We start from the raw sequence: 23782 nt of genomic DNA, 5'->3' as shown, positions 1-23782 counted from the left end.
AAATAATGTCATAGTTCTGGTTCTGTTATGTTTTCTTTTGAGTTTTCAGTTTTACTTTGCCCCATGTTTTCTAGTTTTAGTGGTTTATTTATTATTTTTGTTCTCTTCTCTGGTTATTTTTCAGTTTTCAGGTTTTTATTTGTTGCCCTCTGCTGCCCTCTTGTGTTCTCCTCTTTCTCTAGCTATTTTCCTGTCTGCTCTGTCCACACCTGCTCCCAATCTGCTCGTTAGTCCTCTCTTTGTTTTAGTCTCCTATAAATACACTCCTTATGCAGTTCCTCAGTGCTGGTTCCTCGCCTAACTTTGCTCAAACACCGTCTTGCTGAGTCTTCCTCCTCGTGATTGGAGGAAGGATTTCAAATTTGAATTGAAAAAGCTTCCTGGAGAGGTGGCAAAATGTGTTTAAATCTTGGAAATCAAGTCCTGTGGATTTTTTGAACTCTTATGGAATGACTATGACCTGGATGACGGAGAATCTTCATCAGCATACGACCAGTGTAACTCTAATTTCATTAGAACAAGGTGTAAAATATACCAGTTCATGTTATGTAAACCTATAAAGCTGTATTTTACCCACTTATAGCTTGATCTGATTTCATTGGCCTTTGTTTTTATGGCAAGAGTTAAAACAATTATTTTCTTACCCATTAGCCAAGTTGTCATCATCGTCATCATCCGGCAGACTCTTTCCTTGAAGGTCATTATCACTCAGGTAACCAGACTTGAGGTCAGGATCATCATCAAGTCCCTCGATAAGCTCAATGCGAGACGAGCTACTGAGACGACTGGAGCAGCGAGCAGGCATGGTGTGAGCTGTGTACTGGGGGGAGCTTTTGCTACCCTGGTACCCTCCACCTGTGGAAGATGGGGCATCGCCAGCCTGAAGGCGAGGACTGGATTGACCATGGCGCCAAGACAGAGGTGAGGAACGGTTGGACATGCTGGAAATGCTGCGGGCATTGGTCTCATCACTGTCGTAGCCCACATTACTGCTATCCACACAACTGGAGAGATAAAGAGGGAAAGTGTCAGAGGAAGAGTTCATAGCTGTTTTTCAATTAAAACGCTGTCTAAGTGCAAAAGGAAATGTCTTGATGAGATAAGGAGACATTTTACTATCCCTCGAAAACTTTCTCAGAGAAACATCCTTCAAGCTGCTTTTATCGGAGCAATGTGGAAAACTGCCACTAGGCGGGGCTGTTAAGCAATGTCTGTAGACCAAAACAAGAAGTCTAACAACAATGCCTCTGTCTTCTTCCAGTCCGGCTGCAACCCAACCCTGTTGCCCCCTTTTTATGTATATATTTGCAAAGGATACATACACAGCAAAATAGCATCACCCTTTTAAGGAATATGTCCAATATAGAAGTAGGCAGCTAATAACTTTATAATGTTGTTAGCAAGCTATTTCTACTGGCTGGAAGCGCTCTCTGCCATTGTGCAGAGAATGAATCCAGAGTGCCTATAAAACGGTCTACTCTCTCAGTCTCATTTTATTACGGACTACATGCTCACACCACCAGCCCGGCTTGTAAATAAGACACAGTGTTAGATGAGGTACGATGTTTGATGTCACACTTTATCTTATCAAAAAAAGACTCCAATAATTCTTCACATCAATTTGTTTTTAGTTCTGTCTAAAATGATGAATAATTTCGTATTGCTCCTTAAAAATCTTGAAATGTCAGACTATCTTCAAAGAAAAATTACCCAACAGCTTTAACCATAACCATGTGTGTTGAAGGTTAAGCCTATGGTGAATACACAATATTATTCAGGGCGGTATATGCCTGTAGCTGCAGCTTAGATGTAAAGAGACAGAGACTGGACCCAAATAAACCCAGACAGGTTAGTGACGTTTAACTTTGAAGATTTATTGAGAGGGTTAATCAGAAAGCGGGGCTGGATCTGTGTGGGCAACTGGCTGCAGGAAGACAGACGGGTAGATTGAGGAAGGATTACCAGTTTTATCCGGGACGGAGAGGCAGGCAGTCAGGCGGAGCTTTTCAGAGTCAGAGATCCAGAGAGGGGGAAGCAGGCAGGCAGAATCAAACGGTTCGGGCAGGCTCGGAGTCAGGGGGCAGATCGGGTCGGAAACAGATAGGCGGTCAGGTTCTTCCTTTGATGCTGGATTATTCGTAGCTGGTTGGCTTGAGATAATCTGGCACAGAGGACAGATCTGATGGGGCTTTTAAAGTGCTGGAAGCAGGTGACTCCAGTCAGAGCTGATTGCAGATGAGTGGAGCAGAGCAGGTGCGTGGACTCAGTGATCAGGCCAGAATCAGTGCAGAAACCATTACAGAACCCCCCCCTCAAGGGCGGATTCCAGGCGCCCTTTTGGGCTGGTCAGGATGGGCCCTGTGGAAATCCCGGATCAAGGTTTTGTCCAGGACGAAGCGGGAAGGGATCTAGGATCGCTCCTCGGGTCCATAACCCTCCCAATCCACCAGATATTGGATGCCCCTGCCCCTCCTCCTGGATCTGAGAATGCGCCTAACTGAATAGGCAGGACCCCCATCGATCAGACGGGGGGGAGGTGGGGGTCTGGCAGCGGGCACAAACCTTGAGTCTCTGACCGGCCTGAAACGGGAGACGTGGAATGTGGGGTGAATTCTCATCGTCTGAGGGAGGCGAAGCCGGACAGCCACTGGATTGACCACCTTGGAGATGGGGAAGGGCCCAATGAATCGGGGTGCCAGTTTCTTGCAATCCACTTTTAAAGGTAGGTCCTTGGTGGAGAGCCAGACCCGGTCTCCAGGTTGGTAACATGGAGCTGGAGACCGCCGGCGATTGGCATTTCGAGCCTGGACCTGGGATGACTTGATGATGGCTCTCCTTGCCCTCCTCCAAGCACGCAGACATCTAAGGGCAGACAGACGGGCTGACGGTACTCTGGACTCCTTCTCCTCGACAGAAAAAACTGGTGGTTGAAAACCGTACACCACATAGAAGGGTGAGAGGCCGGTGGAGCTGGAGGGAGTGGAGTTGATGGCGTGTTCCACCCAGGGTAGGTTCTGCACCCACCTAGTGGGGTCGGACTCACAGAGGAGTCGAAGTTTTGTCTCAACCTCTTGGTTCATCCTCTCTGTTTGACCATCAGTCTGAGGATGGAAACCAGACGACAGATTAACAGTTACCCCTAACAAAGAGCAGAATTCCTGCCAGTAACGGGCCACAAACTGAGGACCTCTGTCGGACACTATGTCAGCCGGCAGTCCATGCAGACGGAAGACCTCCTTAGCCAGGATTGTGCCCATCTCCTTGGCAGTGGGGAGCTTAGGTAGAGGTGGACCATTTTAGAAAATCTGTCAACAATGGTTAAAATGACAGAGTGACCCTCAGAAACTGGTAAACCTGTGACAAAGTCCATGGAAATGCTAGACCATGGCCGAGAAGGAACGGGGAGAGAGCGGAGCAGACCGGACGGAGGTCGCCTGGAGACCTTGGCCTGGTTGCATTGAGGGCAGGCTGCAACAAACTCCTTAACGTCCCGAGTCAAAGTGGGCCACCAAAACTGGGACCTGATGATTCTGACTGACTTAGTGTAACCAGGATGACAATACAGACGAGAGCAATGACAGAAGTTAAGGACTTTATTAATCAGAGAGTCTTTGACATAAAGCCTGTCCCTGGGGCAGGCCTCCGGAATCTGTACTCCCTCGAGAGATTTTTTGACCTCCCCTCCAGGTCGAGCCTCGTGATGGCACACCTAACGGTGTCAGGGAGGATGTACTCCTGAGCCTCCTTGGAAATCTCCTCCCCGGTCTTGAACATCCTGGACAGGGCGTCTGGTTTCCTGTTCTTGGACCCCGGCCTGTAAGATAGGGAGAAGTCAAAACGACCAAAAAACAGGGCCCACCTGGCTTGCCTGGGGTTAAGTCTCTTTGCAGTCCTGAGATACTCCAGATTCTTGTGGTCAGTCCAGACCAGGAAGGGGAGCTTAGATCCCTCTAGCCAGTGTCTCCACTCTTCCAAGGCCAACCTAAGTGCCAAGAGTTCCCGGTTTCCCACATCATAATTGCGCTCAGAGCTAGACAGTTTCCTGGAGAAAAATGCACAGGGGTGAATGCGGCCGTCACCGGCTCTCTGACTGAGGATGGCCCCGACTCCAGAGCTGGAAGCATCCACCTCCACAATAAACTGCTTGTCTGGGTCAGGGGAGACCAAAACCGGAGCTGACGTGAACAGGGATTTGAGCTGCTTAAATGCCCTGTCAGCATGGTAGTTCCAGAGGAACTTAACTTTGCTAGAGGTTAGGGCATGAAGGGGAGCACATACCTGACTAAACCCACGGATGAAACGGCGGTAGAAATTAGCAAACCCCAAAAACCTCTGGAGTTGCTTTCTGTCTGAAGGAACAGGCCACTCAGTGACAGCCCGGACCTTGGCTGGGTCCATATAAATCCGGCCTGGGGATACCATGAAGCCAAGGAAGGACATGGATGTGACATGAAATTCACACTTCTCTGCTTTAACGAACAGCTGGTTTTGGAGAAGGCGGAGTAAGACAGCACGGACATGTTTCCTATGGGCTGAGAGGTTTTCAGAATAGATTAGTACATCATCAATGTAAACAAAAACAAACTGCCCAATCATGTCACGGAGAACCTCATTAACAAGGTTCTGAAAAACTGCTGGGGCGTTTGTTAGGCCAAAAGGCATGACCAGATATCCATAGTGGCCAGAGGGAGTGTTAAAGGCGGTCTTCCACTCGTCACCCTCCCTAATGCGGACCAGATGGTAGGCGTTCCGCAGGTCCAATTTAGTGAAGATCTAGGCCCTCTGGATCTGGTCGAAGGCCGAGTTCATAAGGGGAAGTGGATAACGGTTCTTAACAGACACCTCGTTGAGCCCCCTATAGTCAATGCAAGGTCTGAGGGACCCATCCTTCTTACTCACAAAAAAAAACCCAGCACCAGCAGGGGATGAAGAAGGACGAATTATCCCTGCCCTGAGTGACTCATTTATGTATTTCTGCATTGCCTGGGACTCTGGTATGGACAGAGAGTAGAGTCGACCCCTAGGGGGGGTTGTTCCCGGTAGCAGTTCAATGCTGCAGTCAAATGGACGGTGAGGCGGTAGGGCTGTGGCTCTGGACTTATTAAAAACCTCTTTAAGATCATGGTAGTCTGCAGGGACCCTAGAAAGGTCAGGGTAAACCTCCTCCACCTCATTCTCTGCAATTAAAAGAGGTTGGGCAGACAACAAACAGGACTGAGAACAGGAGGGAGCCCAACCCATGACCTCCACTCTTCTCCAGTCAATCAGGGGAGTGTGTCTCCGGAGCCAGGTGACACCCAGGACAACAGGAACCTGTGGGGAGTCAATGATTATGAAGGTCAAAGTCTCTCTATGGTTACCTCCGACTAGCAGTTCCCCCGGCTCCGTGACGAGGTGAGAGTGGTTCAACCGGTGGCCATCCAGGGCAAGGACACTGTGAGGTGACGAGCCCGGAAGGAGTCCAATGTTCAATCCTCTGGCGAACCCCTCGTCCATGAATTCAGTGTCTGCCCCAGAATCAATAAGGACAGACAGGTTATGTGCTATGGCTGAAACAGTCAAGGTAGCAGGTAGTAAGAGGTCTGGGGAGACAGAGAGTGTAGTGCGGCTCAGGAGGGATCTCCCCCCCCTACTGAGCCTTGGCTTTTACTGGACAGGTGCCAATGTAGTGACCCACTGCTCCACAGTAGAGGCAGAGGTTTAATTGACGCCTGCGTTGGCGCTCCTCACTAAACAGCTTGCTCCTCCCCAATTGCATGGGTTCAGGATCAGCTGCGCTTTGGAGGGGTGAAGCCTCTGCTGGTGCAGAGAACGACCTGGGGAGAAACTGGTTAGCTGCTCGGCGTTCCCTTCGACGTTCCATAAGTCGAAGGTCAATCCGGGTTGCCAGATCCTCCAAGTCCTTTAGTGACCGTGGGAAATCCCGGGTGGCGAGTTCATCCTTTATTTTTTCATTTAGTCCAGTAATAAAAACATCCATCAGGGCATGCTCATTCCAGCCGCTCTCAGCTGCTAAGAGATGAAAGTCAATAATATACTCAGAAACAGACTTATCACCCTGCCTGAGGGTTAGGAGCCCCCTGGTGGACTCACGGCATGGTAGCACGGGGCTAAAAACCCTGATTATCTCCTGGGAGAAATCGTCATATGAGTGGCAGATATCAGAGTCATTTTGCCATTCAGAAGTTCCCCACAATCTTGCCTTACCGGTCAGCAGGGAAATTACATATGCAACCCTGGAGCGGTCAGAGGGGTATGCGGATGGCTGTAACTCGAACTGGATCTCACACTGCGTGAGGAAGGCTCGGCATTGGTCCGGATCGCCCCTAAACAGTTCGGGCGGGGTCAGGCGTGGTTCTGACAGCTGCGGTGAGCGTGATGCGGTGACAGGTGCTGACGCCTGCGGAAGCGAGGCGGCTGGAGGAGCCTGGTCACGGAGATGTGAGAGGATCTCACTGACACCCGCCTCTAACTGAGAAATAGATCTCTCCACGCCAGCACGCCACTGATCGTCCGGTGATGGATCCATGTTGGCCAGATTATTCTGTAAAAAGACAGAGACTGGACCCAAATAAACCCAGACAGGTTAGTGACGTTTAACTTTGAAGATTTATTGAGAGGGTTAATCAGAAAGCGGGGCTGGATCTGTGTGGGCAACTGGCTGCAGGAAGACAGACGGGTAGATTGATGAAGGATTACCAGTTTTATCCGGGACGGAGAGGCAGGCAGTCAGGCGGAGCTTTTCAGAGTCAGAGATCCAGAGAGGGGGAAGCAGGCAGGCAGAATCAAACGGTTCGGGCAGGCTCGGAGTCAGGGGGCAGATCGGGTCGGAAACAGATAGGGGGTCAGGTTCTTCCTTTGATGCTGGATTATTCGTAGCTGGTTGGCTTGAGATAATCTGGCACAGAGGACAGATCTGATGGGGCTTTTAAAGTGCTGGAAGCAGGTGACTCCAGTCAGAGCTGATTGCAGATGAGTGGAGCAGAGCAGGTGCGTGGACTCAGTGATCAGGCCAGAATCAGTCCAGAAACCATTACATTAGAATTGAGTGTGTATTCACAAAACCTGGAACCAAACTCCCATAGTATATATGCATTGGCATGCTGGTGTATAAAGGATTTACAATAGCGACTGCAAACTAAAAAAGAAGTGATGTGACTGTACAGAAACCAAAAGTTGCAGAAGACAACCAAAAGGTGCCCCACCAGGCAGAAGCATCCCAGCCAGAGGCCACGGTGTGGGACCAGAGACAAGTATTATTTCTCTTAATTGTCGATTATTTTGTTCTAATGTAACATTTGTAGACAGATGGAGGATTTTAAACATGTGCGGAGATAGAAGAAACTTCCCCACATGGCAAGCCATTTATGTTTTTAACCATAAAAGGTAAACCCAGCAGTAAAATAACATTGTAGAATGTGTAAACTGCACTTTTTATTTCAGTAAGAAAAACAAAATGTATCATTATAAATCTGATTTCTTTTGAATAAAAAAATAGCACGTTCTTAACAGATGTAGTAGTTTCCAGTTGAGATAAGACAATTTTATATTCCATCTGCTATAATCACTGTACGTGGACAACAAATTCATCTTAAGACCTCCTAGTCATCCGAAAACTAAGATTCCTGAAATGATACCACTAACATGAAAGAAAGAAGGCCATTGATAAAGAGATGGGAGCCAGATGTGCACCAGATGGAAATTCCCCAAGAAGCTTTGACACCATTGTTTGCACTTAATAAATTATTTGTTGATTAATTTTGAATGGTTATATTTCTTTTTTCCATGCTTATACTTTAAATTTCACTCATCTCTGACCAGATCAAACAAAACCTACTTCTTGTTTTTGTCTGGAACACTGTTTTTCACTCCAAAAAGCAAATGCATATCCATATGTGTTTACCTGTGGCTCAGCTGGGAGCCTCGTAGACTCGACATTGTATCTTCAAGATTCTGGCGGAGGTCAAGAACATTCTGCACAGTCCGCTTCCTCTGAGAATCTGGATCTGTGTAAAACAAAACAAAAGAAAAAAAAAGTCTTTTAAAAGGGGATATCTATTTTTTTCCTTTTTAGGTTTTTATTTGTTTTTTAAAAGAGTTTATCCACACAAAGTCTCAAGAATCCTATCTTCATTCTTAAGAGCTGGCTATGTTATGTATGTCTACATTGGAGTGCCAGCTATTTTCCATGGAGGAACTATCAAGTGTATGTTCAAGTCATTAAGCAGAGTACAGGTGCTGGTCATAAAATTAGAATATCATGAAAAAGTAGATTGATTTCAGTAATTCCATTTTTTTGTTTAATTTTGATGATTACAAATGACAACAAATGAAAATCTCAAATTCATCATATCAGAAAATTAGAATATTGTGAAAAGGTTCAAAATTGATGGCCCCTGGTGCCACACTCTAATCAGCTAATTAACTCAAACCACCTGCAAAAGCCTTTAAATGGTCTTTCAGTCTAGTTCTATAGGCTACACAATCATGGGGAAGACTGCTGACTTGACAGTTGTCCAAAAGACGACCATCGACACCTTGCACAAGGAGGGCAAGACACAAAAGGTCATCGCTAAAGAGGCTGGCTGTTCACAGAGCTCAGTGTCCAAGCACATTAATAGAGAGGCGAAGGGAAGGAAAAGATGTGGTCGAAAAAAGTGTACAAGCAAGAGAGATAACTGCACCCTGGAGAGGATTGTGAAACAAAACCCATTCAAAAATGTGGGGGAGATTCACAAAGAGTGGACTGCAGCTGGAGTGAGTGCTTCAAGAACCACCACACACAGACGTATGGAAGACATGGGTTTCTGCTGTCGCATTCCTTGTGTCAAGCCACTCTTGAACCACAGACAGCGTCAGAAGCGAAACAGGACTGGACTGCTGGTGAGTGGTCCAAAGTCATGTTCTCTGATGAAAGTAAATTTTGCATTTCCTTTGGAAATCAAGGTCCCAGAGTCTGGAGGAAAAGAAGAGAGGCACTTCATCCACGTTGCTTGAAGTCCAGTGTAAAGTTTCCACAGTCAGTGATGGTTTGGGGTGCCATGTCATCTGCTGGTGTTGGTCCATTGTGTTTTCTGAGGTCCAGGGTCAACGCAGCCACATACCAGGAAGTTTTAGAGCACTTCATGCTTCCTGCAGCTGACCAACTTTTTGGAGATGCAGATTTCATTTTCCAACAGGACTTGGCACCTGCACACAGTGCCAAAGCTACCAGTACCTGGTTGAAGGACCATGGTATCCCTGTTCTTAATTGGCCAGCAAACTCTCCTGACCTTAACCCCATAGAAAATCTATGGGGTATTGTGAAGAAGAAGATGCAATACACCAGACCCAACAATTCAGAAGAGCTAAAAGCCACTATTAGAGCAACCTGGGCTATCATAACACCTGAGCAGTGCCACAGACTGATCGACTCCATGCCACGCCGCATTGCTGCAGTAATACAGGCCAAAGGAGGCCCAACTAAATACTGAGTGCTGTACATGCTCATACTTTTCATGTTCATACTTTTCAGTTGGCCAACATTTCTATAAATCCTTTGTTTTTATTGGTCTTCAGTAATATTCTAATTTTCTGATATGATGAATTTGAGATTTTCATTTGTTGTCATTTGTAATCATCAAAATTAAACAAAATAAACATCTGAAATATATGAGTTTGTATGTAATGTATGAATATAATATACAAGTTTCACTTTTTAAATGGAATTACTGAAATCAATCTACTTTTTCATGATATTCTAATTTTATGACCAGCACCTGTAATTTTACTTAATGGCCTGTTTCACCATGTCAGGCTACACCCCTCTGAACAGATGTGGTACTTCCTCAAGTTGTCTGTAACTATGTTTGCCCAGCAGGAGGATTTCCACCTCACCCAAGATCCATTTCAGATGTTTTCCTTCTGAAGTGTATTTCTCTTGTCCACTGGGCATTAGCTAATACTCACATGCCTCAAACCTTATAAGTACCACAAAGCTCGACTACAGCCACAGCAAATTTACTCCATGTCAGCTTATTTTCTCCATGCAATATGGATCATAAAGTCACTGGGTTATGGCCATGTCAAATCAATATTACACTAGAATTAGGGGTCTTTCTGTGTTAGCTGTAAAATGTGCTTCTAAAAAAAACACAACAAGGATCTGGGGTTTCCAGAACTGAAGCAAATAACTCAGGGGAAGACAAATGAACATTAACTGCATTAACTGGGTAAGTGGCAGGCATGTCAGGAGACCTCACACATAACAGCAATAAGCTGAAGTTATAGGAGGATGTTTAACTAATTAAGTGAGGGGGCCAAAGAACAAGAATTGTAAAGATCAACTGAGCAAAACAGGGTATCTTGTGTTTTTAAAACATGTTGATTATTTACCTTTTGGTGAGATTGTTAAACATAAAAAGTTAAATCTGCTATTGATTTTAGGGCTTCACATATAACCATAACGCTTGCCCTGTTTTGGACTTAAGAAATGAATGTTGTTGAAAATAATTGTGAAAAACGGTTTTACTTCACAATCTATGACAGCTTTAAAGAATTATACAGTTATTTTACTATTGAAATGAGATTATGCTGCTCCTCCACATTGAGAGGAGCCAGTTGAGGTGGCTGGGACATTTGGTTAGGATGCCTCCTGGATGTCTCCCTGGTGAGGTGTTCCGGGCATGTCCTTCAGGAACATGCTGGAGGGACTATGTTTCTCCCACATCTTGGGAATCCCCGCAGCAGCCGCCCAAGTGGCTGGTTAGAGGGACATCTGGGCCTCCCTACTGAAGCTGCTACCCCCGCGATCCAACCCCAGATAAGCAGAAGATGGATGGATGGATGGATGGATGGATGGATGGATGGACAGACGGACGAACGGACGGACAGACGGACGGACGGACTGACTGACTGACTGCTGGCCTCTGCCATTATAGCCTGTCAGATACCCTTCGGCACTAGTGAAGTGTAATTCTTTGGAATTACACTTCACTAGTGTGAAGTGTAATTGGGAAGGCTATAGTAAAATAATATTGTTCAGTAAATATATAAACAAAAGAAAATGATGGTATACCCAACTGTTAAAAGGGACTAACTGCTATTTAAATTTGTCTGAAAAATGCATAAATGCCCCAGTTGTTTCTCACTACATGGCCATGGGGAAAAAAATTATATACTGTATGTCCCTTAATTCTAGGTTTTTATGATTAAGAAATTATTAAAATGATATGACACCCGCAGAATACTGTTGGCGCTCACATCTGCTAATGATCAGAATAAATGTAATCTGTCAACTTTTAAGAAGGAAAAACGGTCCAAATAATTTGTGTGACCAAACATTTTCAAACTTTTCATATCTTTATCACCTTGAGTCTGCTACTTGAAACCAGTTTATTTATTTTTAGTCCATACATCTAAAGGGGGTTTATTTTACCCCTAACTTTTTAAGGGAAAAGAAAATATGCATTGTGCATCAAATATCACATCTAATGAACTCTTTATCTACAAACACAAATATGCACATTAACTGAATTAAAGCTGCTCCATGAGATTACCATATTACACACTGGCTGTGTCTATTTCCTATTTGTCTATTTCCTCTGAAATAACTTTTTCTCAGTTCACTATACACTTATTCTTTAAGCTAGAACTTGTTTTATGTTTTTTTAAGATGGGACAGATAAGAAACATGACCCACCCTTGTTAAGAGGATGGGTTGTATATTTCCATGAGGAGTGGTAATATATATTTCTTATTACACATTAATTGCATTTTCACTACCCCAGTTCCTTGTTTATAGAATAGAATAGAATACAATACAATATCCTTATTATTATTGTCCCTAAGTTGGAAAATTCAGGACAGCAGAAATTCAGATATTCAATGGCGCATGCACAATGTTTTTGTTTGTTTTTTGGGGTTTTTTAATATGCCACCTGTTACCCAGAAAGCCAAAGCTCACTATTTTTATTAGAACAAAGAGGTATGAACATCCTTTACAATCAGATTGATCCCAGCACTGAAGCAGGATGGGCTGATAAAAGCCACGTGTGAATCACATCTGTTTTGAATACTTCTGCATAAACTATGCACTGCATATCCGTGAATGGCTGGTGGTCCTCTGGCATCCTGCACTGCAGCAATGCCAACAGAGAGGACAAAATTTAACAAAGGCAGCTAGCGCATGTAGCATTGCAAAAATGTCTTACTCAAGAAAGTTATCAACATTTTTTTCTACATTGGGTGCTACTGCTTTATATCTGTAAGTAACAGACCTAAATGATAAACATTTACTACATATGAATAATTCAGACCATGTTCCAACTTCCAATTGATGATGACATAAACTAGCGCAAGTCAGATTTTGCAAGTCAACAAGTGATTATTGGAAAAATATTACTGTACCATGTCAGACAATACAGGTTTTGCACACAGCATGGTTCACTCATATAGTATAATGCATAAAGATGCCTTAATCAGATTTCCTACTTGTTTTAAATTCTGTCTCATTTCTCAGAAAGAAAATGGCTGCTTAAACACATGAAATAAAAACAGACAATTTTGTTGTTTATTACAGTAACAGGGTAGAAAACAAGCAAGACAGGTTTAGTTATTTTATTTGCAAAGCATTCTATGTATTAAAAATGTTAGCACTAAAGGTAAATCCTATAATATGATATTGAAATATTTTATCATTTAAAATATTTTCCTTGTTGTTCAATGGCCAAACAAAACAAAAAAGCTTCAGCGTTATGTTGTGGCTATAACAGGTAGATAACTTAATGACAAAGATGCACAAACAAATTTAATCTACACCCTATTTTTTTTACAAGTAAAAGCCGTTTAAAGAAGCAATTGGACTGCAGCAGTGTAGAAAAACATAAGTGCCACAAATTCAATTATTTGAAAAGAAAATGTATCCATTTGCAAAATAAAAAAAAAATGAAAATATATGTCAATGTGACTTGAGAAGTGAGCATTAAAATCATGAAACAACATTTATCCTAAATATATTATTAATAATTTACTTTTATCTAAGAAGCATTACAGAGTTTCTTAATGATATTGAAACCTTTGGCCAAAACACAGAACTGTAGCACTATTCTGCTCATGCTTGTAGCTCGCAATTGACCTTAAAAAGTTTTTCATTTAACTTTTTTACTTTATGTGGAAATGCCATTATTTTCTGAATTGAGCTGGATCCCGGTCACTTCTGAGTATCCACAAAATCCATTGTGAGTATAACACTTCAATTGTTTGCTAGGTTGGACCCTTTCAACATTGATGTGCTTGATGTCACATGTGCCAAACAGTGCAGGAACTTGAAGGAAAATAGGTTACAGGCTTATTGGTGCATCAGCGCTGAATAACTCATGTGTCTGTTCACCAAAAAATGTTTGAGTAAAATAAAAAGGCTATTGTAAAGATATTATTCAGTAAAACATGATAAATGCCTTATGCATTTATCAAAGTCAATCTTGCTACAAGAATTCCAGTAATGATTTGTGAGCTGCAGCTAATTCATTTTGTGCTTTAGCAAGGGAAGCAAAAAAAGTTATTTAAAAATATACATTTATTGACACAATTTTATCAAACACTTGATTATAAAGGGAAGTGAAGACTTTGGTAATGAGTATTAATGAGTATTCATTTTTATTGGGAATGCCGATGTCTTAGATTTATTTAAGAAGGACTTTTATGTTTGACATTTTTCCGAAGTGTAGGGCGCTGGTCTAGGTCTTGACTCGGTCTCACCCTCCCATGCTCTTAGTCTGAAATGCATAATAGAACCACTCACCAATGTAATGTAATTGTAGCTTAGAACCCTATTAACAATTTTTGCTTTAAGTAAATAAGTCTTTTTTTTTTTTCTCGTTTCTTTACTCATGTGCCTCTTACACTTGCATGGACAGACGCCCACTGACTTTGAGATTATAAAGGGCCCAGAAGGCTGCACCCTTGAGTAGGACCACTGATGTCAATTTATCTTTCCAATGACGTTGCCACATGTATGTTTCTAATCTAACTCATGGGGAGTCAAACAAATGTTAACCTGATGTCTCAGTCTGGTAACTTACAAATTCAGCATAAAAAATGTTTTCCTGTTCACATCATGAATTAATGACTTGGATATAATACATCCCTGTGCTATTTGGAGCATAAACTAACATAATCCATCAATAAAGGAGACCATTAACCTAACATCTTTCTTGATGATATGCTGGGAAACAAAGAGACTTTCTACGTTTGGAAGCAAAAGCATTCCTTCAGGGAGCTCATAATGAGGTATGGGGCTAAAGAAGCTCCATGTTAAGCATTGGCCAGGTCATGGGTGTACAGCAGACTACATCGGCATCGCCAGACCCCATTTACTGGGGCACGTGCCCCAGTATAAATGAGCTGTGCCCCAGTATAAATCTCATGAATATTTGCAACAGTGATACATTTTTTAATGCATCAATTTAGATAATTCCAACGGAAGAAGACGTATATTTCTACTCAAATGCGCAGCAAGTGTGTTGGTAACTCCAAATTGAGGATGTATTAGCGCCCCCACGTCAGCGCATGTCACTGCATGAACTGCAGGTAAACTAACGCGCTGCTCTCAGCTGAGTTGGATGGGACACTGTGCTGCGCATTTTTTTTTTTTTTTTTTTTATTGACAGGTAAGAAACTTTGTTCTGGTAACGTTTCTTACCTGACATTTTTATTATTTTCCCAGTGAAACCATAGGCTACTAACTGAAAATGACTGCATTGGTTTGTAGATGGATATCAGGAAATTCCTCACACGAAGCAGAGACAGGGAAGCAATAAAACAAGATGAGAGAGAGGGAGGTAAGGTCCCGTGATGAATTAGTGATTTAAGCTAAGCAGTTACATTAGGGACGTTATAAGCAATATGATAGATATTTACATAATTATAAATTTACGTTTTTTAATGTTTGCTGTAGAGAATGAGAATGAAGGTGCTGGAGTAAGAAAGGGAGGAGGAGGCGAGACTGACAGGCAAGAGACAGGTGAAGGACAGGAGAGACAGGACCATGAAGGTGATGAGGATGCAACAACCAGCTTCCACAAACAAGAAGGGGACATTAGTGACTTAGAGGGAAAGCATGATGGTCCTAGACAAGTAAAGTTGTCCCACAATCCCCGGGACAAATTTGGAGTAAAAAAAACTTTCATTCAATTCAAAATGGTTTGAAAGCTTTTTATGGTTGAAAAAGAAAGCCTAGTCATCAAGGATATGCAGTGTGTTTTCAACTTGCTTGATAACACCATGCTCCCCACACTAACGCAGGTCATCCAGATCTCCCTCACAATCCCAGTCTGGAGTTGTGAAAAGTCATTCAGTGTGTTGAGAAAGCTCCACACTTGGCTGAGGTGCACAATGGGACAAGACAGGCTCCATCATCTTGCTATTTTATCAGTTGAAAAGGAAGAACTTTCTAAGCTGAGTCACAAGTTATTGACCGCTTTGCAAAAGTGAAAAATAGGAGGTACACTTTAATGCTCAATAAATAAGAGAAAAACTTAGTTCGGGTTGAGTTAAACTTTACCGTGAACTAAAACTCGGAAACCTAGGAATTAATGATTACCTCAGAATGTGTATAAGGAAACTTTTTATTTGTCAGAGTTGGTGATGTCTTATTTTTTATAGCTGCAATGTTGAAAATGTTCATGTTTGTTAAAACAAATATGCTCTTACACTTATTAATATCTCAAATGGTAATTTTGGTGGGAATTTATCAGGGTTGGGCAGTGTGCTTGTCTGTATTTGTGTATGGCAGGAGGGGCATATGCGGTAGGGGGCCAGTGCCCCAGTAAAGCTTTGTGCCTAGCAACGCCCCTGGCAGACTACAAACACAAAACTATTTACAGTAACATGTATGTTGACTATATTTTAATGCCTCATCTTCTGTCATTTAATCCTTGCTTCTGTTTTAAGGTTACAGAACACAGACTCCATCAACGGTTCAACTACTTAAAATGCAAAAATAAGGAAATCAAATATTGGAGGAAATGTGCGTCAATAACAGAAAGACTGAGGTCAATTCATAGGAAGGTTCTATTTCTACGAACCCTAAAGGCAAGTTTCTAAGGCCAAAAGATAACGGCCATCATGTCTAGATCTATTCCAGAGTACTCAGGACATCAGGGTCACTTGGCCAAGTTTAAAGTCCACCATGTTATGTGCATGAAACAGGGGTCAGGGGCTTTAGAGCCACATTCTTCTCTTTAATGCCCCCCTTGTGTCTCCCTGGAGATTTTTCAAAAATGTATAAAAATGGAAAAAAGATAGATTCTTTTTTTGTTTGTTTGTTTTAATATGGTGTGCAGGTGGTGAAACCAACAATCATTATTATTTTTTAATGCTGTAAAAATGTCTATAGTAAAAAAACTTAAACAATAAATCTAAACATTTCTGTTAATGAAGATTTAAATCATAGCCTGCAACACAGTGTGGTACGGTGCCAGGCAGGTGGCTGTTGTAAACAAACCAGTGGTTGTCTCTAGAGCCATGGATCCCAAAGGGAAAAAAAGGAAGATAGGTGGTGATAACAGAGGTTTCAAAGAAGAATGGACTAAATAATTTGCTTTCATTATCAATGTGGAAAGATTGCCTGCATGTTTGCTTTGTAATGAGAAGATGCCAAATAATAAAAAGAGTAATAGGAAAAGGCATGTTGAGGGAAGGCGTGCTATGCAGCCGACCACCAAGTCTGGAGAGAAAGAATAAGTGTGATTACGGTATTTATGGATACATTACAGAAGCACAAGGATACAGGTAGATCTAAGAAGTGGATTGCATTTCCAAACTCCTCTACTCCACATTTCCATTCCACTTTATGAAATGGAAATGTTCATTTCACTGCTAAGTGATGCTCGTTTTCTCTCTGAAAGCTGTACAAAATGAAATTTCGTTTTGTATAAACTCTGTGTATAACAAATGACAACAAAAGTTGTCTAAGTCTAAATCACCACTTCTGCTAGTTTTGTTGCAAGCATGGAAAACCGTTCACAGCTCGAATAGGTAGGGCTTTTATGTAGGTATAAGAACTTTCTTTCATTTTCCCCCCCCCCAAATCCTCAAAATTAAGAATAACATCAAAAATCTGATTTCTTTATTGTGTTTCTATATTTTCATCAATGCAACAATACATTAATATTGTAATGGAATTTAAACTTAAAACACCAAATATCGTCCAGCAGAGTGGTCACATGATGTAAAATTTGCTTATTATATTTTATTATATATTTACTGTAAGCCCACATAGTTGTTTTTTATAGTGGGCTTATATACTTAAAGCTTGTCTTGCCATAGAAGGCTTTTATAACTTTTACATTTCTGAGACTCCATGCAGATTTGTTTTGTCTTATTTTGATCCAGTATGGCTCTTTGAACAGTTTGGGTTGCCGACCCCTGGCGTAAAGCATTAGGTCAGGTAACAGAACATAAACAAGCTGAATAGTGCTGTGTTCCAACCTAGGGTATTATTAGTCTTTATATGACAAGACAACGCAGAATGTAAAAAATAAGAAATGGAATCATATTAAAAGAGTCCATCACTAAATTTAAACAACATTTAGGCATCATTTCACATAACCCCAGTCAGGGTTAATGTTACTGCATCAGGTTTGGGGCCAACTTGCTTTCAACTTTTTAAAGCTACAGTCAGTAATTTTGAGCGACATCTAGCGGTCAGACTGCAGACTGCAGCAACATGAACATCTCCCCCCCACCACTTCTCCCCCCCCAACAGTTCGGCGAGCGTTACGGGACAAAATGTCTTCCACGACGTCCGCATCACCTACCTTCTCAAGTGATGAGGTTTGTTTACATAGATAATTTTAATACTGCCATCTATTGTTCAGTACCGTCTCAGTTCATCTCTCTCAACTTGCCGTAGTTACTTTCAAGCGTAATGGGCGATCTCGCAATCGCTAGTTTGTTGGCTCTGCGCTGCCGTAGCGCAAAGATGTCTGCCTCCATGGCTGCGAGACCCGCTCCTATGTAATTATAAATAACGAATTCTAAGGCAACACAAATATTAAGGTTAAGAAGCTGAGCTCGTAGATGATGATAAATAACATAGTTATGTATAATATATTACATTTCTGACTGTATATCCCTGTAATTATTACACACTGTAGCTTTAATTCTGCTCGAGTAATTTCACATCAAAACAATGATTGAAATTAATCCTCTTGCAAACTAATTGGTATATTTAAGGCCACTGTCTACATAACAGACCCTTTTATGTCCAAGTTCTTGCTTTCTGTGTAAATATTTCTACATAATGTTTTTTTCTTAAGAATTTATCTATTTTATTTTAAGGACTGCTTGGTTTGTAGCTAGCTGTTGAAGTCATGCTCCCCTTTACTCCAAATGTACCTGTGATTATTTTTGCTGTCTAATAATATAAGTTTTGGTTTGTCAGACCTTAGGAGACAGGCTTACACATCCTCCACATTTTTTCTCCCTAAGTGTATCTACACAATGAATTCAGGATTTTTATTTAGCCCGTATAGAACTTTGTTCAGAAGGTGTAATGTCACTCTCTGCTAGGTTAAGCATGCATCCTCACAGGAGCTTTTGTTTTTGTTCTTTGGCGGATATTCAAATTATGATCCATAGGACCTTCGTCTTAAGTCAAATGATTTTTCATACTTAATTTTATAATGGAAGGACATTGTAATAGTGATAATGATGATGATAAAGATGATGGTGGAGATGTGCTTTAAAAATATTCATGTGTGCCTCAACTAAACTAAAAGGTAGAGAATTAGAAGCTGCTAAAACTCAGGATATAATTATCTAATCTTTCTTAATCTGTTAAAATTGTCAAGACTCAGAACAGAGGACCCAGTATTCAAGGCAAGAGAGACAGTGTGATAATTTAAAAGCATTTATTTAAAGATGGGTCTGCATTTCAGCAGCTGCAGTGGCTAGGATGTCTATCTGTAAAAGGAAACTCAGGAAAGTGACAGCGAAATCAAATGGAGGATGACATGAACGCGTGAGTCCCTAACCTGGTTTAACAGTTCAGGCCGTGTCCTGAGAACGAGGTAGGATTCAGCCAGCGGGCTGCCAACAAGATGCGACGGGCATAGCCCAGAGTGTCCCAGATGCTGCAGCCCAGAGAACAAGCAGGAGTCCAAAGATAGATCAGGCAAACCATTCAGAAGGGAACAGGGAGGCTCAGTGGTTGAGAGGCAGAACAGGTAAAGGTCAGGAAACCAGAAACACTCAGGTAAGCTAAAAATCCTCTCACCACTGGCAGACGAGAAGGAGAATAATCTGGCCCTGATAACTGGATGCAAGCACCTTATATAGATGCAGGAGCCAGTGGATCAGATGAGTGATTAGAAACCAGGTAGCGTTGGACAGGTGAATGGAATGAATAATTAAGCCATTCATCAGCGCCAAGATCATCAAACAAATGCACTATTAGTTTTGCATAATTCACTGACTTTTGCAGAAAGCAGACAAAAAGGGAATGCAATTGATTTAGGAAACTAATTTAATTTAAGCATAAAAATGCATACTGAAGTATGTATAAAAGTATGCATAAAAATGCATACTTCATTTTAAATAGTGCATGAAAAGGTCTGTCAGTGGCAAACACGGTATTTCTATCATGATACATAATGTAGTAAGATAACACGCCTCCATGCTTTAAAATAACAAATGTTGGTTTGATTTGAATATTTGAAGTCAAATATTAACAAATAGAGAAATGTATGGGAAATTTACAATTCTTTGAAGCCCCACAAATGACATGAATATGTACGTTGCCGTCTGTCGTGTTTACAGTTTACATTTCCTGGTACTGTATACAGGTGCTGGTCATAAAATTAGAATATCATGAAAAAGTAGATTGATTTCAGTAATTCCATTTAAAAAGTGAAACTTGTATATTATATTCATACATTACATACAAACTCATATATTTCAGATGTTTATTTTGTTTAATTTTGATGATTACAAATGACAACAAATGAAAATCTCAAATTCATCATATCAGAAAATTAGAATATTGTGAAAAGGTTCAAAATTGATGGCCCCTGGTGCCACACTCTAATCAGCTAATTAACTCAAACCACCTGCAAAAGCCTTTAAATGGTCTTTCAGTCTAGTTCTATAGGCTACACAATCATGGGGAAGACTGCTGACTTGACAGTTGTCCAAAAGACGACCATCGACACCTTGCACAAGGAGGGCAAGACACAAAAGGTCATCGCTAAAGAGGCTGGCTGTTCACAGAGCTCAGTGTCCAAGCACATTAATAGAGAGGCGAAGGGAAGGAAAAGATGTGGTCGAAAAAAGTGTACAAGCAAGAGAGATAACCGCACCCTGGAGAGGATTGTGAAACAAAACCCATTCAAAAATGTGGGGGAGATTCACAAAGAGTGGACTGCAGCTGGAGTGAGTGCTTCAAGAACCACCACACACAGACGTATGAAAGACATGGGTTTCTGCTGTCGCATTCCTTGTGTCAAGCCACTCTTGAACCACAGACAGCGTCAGAAGCGTCTTGCCTGGGCTAAAGAGAAACAGGACTGGACTGCTGGTGAGTGGTCCAAAGTCATGTTCTCTGATGAAAGTAAATTTTGCATTTCCTTTGGAAATCAAGGTCCCAGAGTCTGGAGGAAAAGAAGAGAGGCACTTCATCCACGTTGCTTGAAGTCCAGTGTAAAGTTTCCACAGTCAGTGATGGTTTGGTGTGCCATGTCATCTGCTGGTGTTGGTCCATTGTGTTTTCTGAGGTCCAGGGTCAACGCAGCCACATACCAGGAAGTTTTAGAGCACTTCATGCTTCCTGCAGCTGACCAACTTTTTGGAGATGCAGATTTCATTTTCCAACAGGACTTGGCACCTGCACACAGTGCCAAAGCTACCAGTACCTGGTTGAAGGACCATGGTATCCCTGTTCTTAATTGGCCAGCAAACTCTCCTGACCTTAACCCCATAGAAAATCTATGGGGTATTGTGAAGAAGAAGATGCAATACACCAGACCCAACAATTCAGAAGAGCTAAAAGCCACTATTAGAGCAACCTGGGCTATCATAACACCTGAGCAGTGCCACAGACTGATCGACTCCATGCCACGCCGCATTGCTGCAGTAATACAGGCCAAAGGAGGCCCAACTAAATACTGAGTGCTGTACATGCTCATACTTTTCATGTTCATACTTTTCAGTTGGCCAACATTTCTATAAATCCTTTGTTTTTATTGGTCTTCAGTAATATTCTAATTTTCTGATATGATGAATTTGAGATTTTCATTTGTTGTCATTTGTAATCATCAAAATTAAACAAAATAAACATCTGAAATATATGAGTTTGTATGTAATGTATGAATATAATATACAAGTTTCACTTTTTAAATGGAATTACTGAAATCAATCTACTTTTTCATGATATTCTAATTTTATGACCAGCACCTGTATAATTTGAGACATACTTGAATGATGGATTTCTGTTCAGGTTAATGAGGCATGGGCAACATGTCGAATTGCAACAGATGGGTTCATTAAAAAGCAAGAGTACTAATGTTGTTAATAAGTAAAACGAATGTGAAGGAAAAACATGCTGCTATATCTGAGAGCTAATGCTGTGCTGAAAAAGTGGTGTTAAAAATCGTCCTTATATCAATATGACGATCAATGATATTAAAATTCCTCTGATTGGTTATATTCAGGGGAATGCTTTTTATTTAAAAGTAAAGTTTTAATCGTAGCATCAAGTTTCTAAGTAAATTTAAAGCTGAAACATGTTAGAAAAGACTTTGAGGATCATCACCCTAATGAATGTAGGCTTTGTGTTGACAACATCTGGCAGATTTCCCAAAGATAAAGCTTTGTTCTCTTCTGTGACTACAGGTGATAATGCTCCACTTGAGAAAGAATACAAAAGACCCTGCTGTACGAAGATAAACAAAGCACAAAATATTCAGCCATTACAATCCTAATCATCACCTTCAACAATTAGAATCTTATTATTATTCATGAAGCCCATCCCAATACCTGAACTACACTTAAAAAGCTCAGGGCTTTGCCCTGCAATGGTAGAGATGATGTAAACCACCCCTCAGAACTGTGATGCCCAGAGAAGAACAAGGAACTCAATATGGCTTGTCAATGTTTTTTTGGAAGCATGCAGAAATATGATCAATCTACTGGTTATAATCCACAACCTCCCCCCAACCCCTCCAAGCTTTACACAGTCACCCCATATTGTTATGATAGTGAGTGAGAATGTTTCACATGATCAACCTTCAAACATCAGACATCTAAATAACATCCTGGATGAGTTAGAACAATGGAGATTGATGGTGTTCAACTATCTGAAAATCTTTCTAGGGGGAAAAAAATAGCATAAAAAAAAACAATAGGAGTACAATGATGCATTTCTCCCTCCCACTTGTGAACCGCGTAAAACCTGCTAAGGAGAAATGTCAACCTGCTGCAGAAGCGGGGTGCCGTGTTGCTGTATGAGAGGGGGCGTGGTGCATTGGAGCAGATAGCATGATCAGGTCCTCTGGTTCGTAGTACACCTAACCAACTGACAGGGCTTTGCTGTACTTACCTAACATCTGACTGAAAAGAAGCTGCTCCAGGTCTCCTAGCACTGTCACCACCAGCTCTGGGTCCACCTTCAGAAATGGCTTATCTCCACCTTCCTCTCCCTGGCCTTTGCAACTGGACTCCGCACCAGCACCAGCTTTCTTTGGAATGGCTTTTGCTTTGCTCGAGAGGATTTCATCATCTGACTTTCCATCCTCAGGTGCCTTGCTCAACGGCTTCACCTCAGCAAAAGGACCACGAGGTATGCGGCTCTGCTTGCTCAGGGAAGAAGGAGCAGCCAGGGCACTGAAAGGTTTGGGTTTTCCCTGATACAGTGAATGTTCAGATTTGGATAGGTTTCGAGAAAGGGGGGCACCCCCACCGGCACTGCTGCCACTGCCTGGGGTTTTTGGCTTGTTGGTCTTGGTCTGCCCTGCTCCAGGCTTGGCCATGTCATCACACCACTTTGGCTCATATAGATGCAGCTTCTTCTCAGCATCAGTGAGGACAGCCAGATTTGTCATCGACCTCTGCTTGCGAAGATTTGAGGGCACTGGTATCCTGCCCTCAGAACTGCCTGCCCGATAAACCTTTAGCTCCCCACGTTGTGTGCTCTGGGGCACTCCAGACTTGGCCCTCTTAGCTGCCATGCCTACTCCTTTGCCATCTGCTTGGCCGTATGCCTTGGTGCTGTCAGTCCTCTCCATCTTCAAATTTTCGTTTTTGCCTTTCACTCTATTTCCAAGCACGCCTCCTGCACGAGACCATTATCAAAACGCATTAGGAGGGAGAAAATGGTCTTCCTTAGTGAAACACGCCTCCTTGTGTGGAATCATACATGTATATCCCCTTCAGTTCAAATCTTCTGCTTTCTTTCCCTTCCTCCTGTCCCTTTCTATCCTTCTTTCTTCCAGACAGGCTGCTGCAGTTGCAGTGCTGCCCAGACGCTCCCTTTCTCTCCTTCCCCTCTGTCCTCCTCTCCACCGTTTTTTCCTCTCTCCTCCCTTCTGCACGCCCTCCTGCTGCTGAACGGCGCAGCAGCAGAATGACAGAGGAGGCAAACGCAACAGAGCTCCCTCCTCCCCCGTGCTCTTTTCTGTCTCCCCTTCGCCTCTGCCTTCCTACCATCCTTCTTCCGCCCGTCCTTTTTCTTTGACTTAAAGATGCTTTATTCCCTCTCAATGGAATAAGTTAAACATAACTGACCAACGACAGAGCTGATTCTATG

At 42.2% G+C, this 23782-nt stretch overlaps 1 protein-coding gene across 13 annotated transcripts in view; it reads right to left on the bottom strand.

Moving 5' to 3' along the window:
• Window positions 1-23782, bottom strand: part of nav1b (neuron navigator 1b) — a 77285-nt gene that overhangs the window by 45581 nt on the left and 7922 nt on the right. For 9 of the 13 annotated variants that reach the window (XM_038278476.1, XM_038278477.1, XM_038278472.1 and 6 more), the window contains exons 3-4: window positions 7904-8006; window positions 645-1004 (exon numbers count right to left, since the gene is read on the bottom strand). In XM_038278476.1, coding sequence (XP_038134404.1) covers window positions 645-1004; window positions 7904-8006 — 463 coding nt within the window. Of the gene's footprint in view, window positions 1-644; window positions 1005-7903; window positions 8007-22576; window positions 23484-23782 lie in introns of those variants that run through there. The other 4 variants (XM_038278480.1, XM_038278481.1, XM_038278486.1 and 1 more) reach the window with 2 other exon arrangements.

This window comes from Cyprinodon tularosa, unplaced genomic scaffold (assembly GCF_016077235.1).
Source record: "Cyprinodon tularosa strain WSP-4 unplaced genomic scaffold, ASM1607723v1 ctg141, whole genome shotgun sequence".
Lineage (NCBI taxonomy): Eukaryota > Metazoa > Chordata > Actinopteri > Cyprinodontiformes > Cyprinodontidae > Cyprinodon > Cyprinodon tularosa.
Note: the sequence above shows the minus strand (reverse complement) of the source record. Positions and strands in the feature narration are given on the sequence as shown.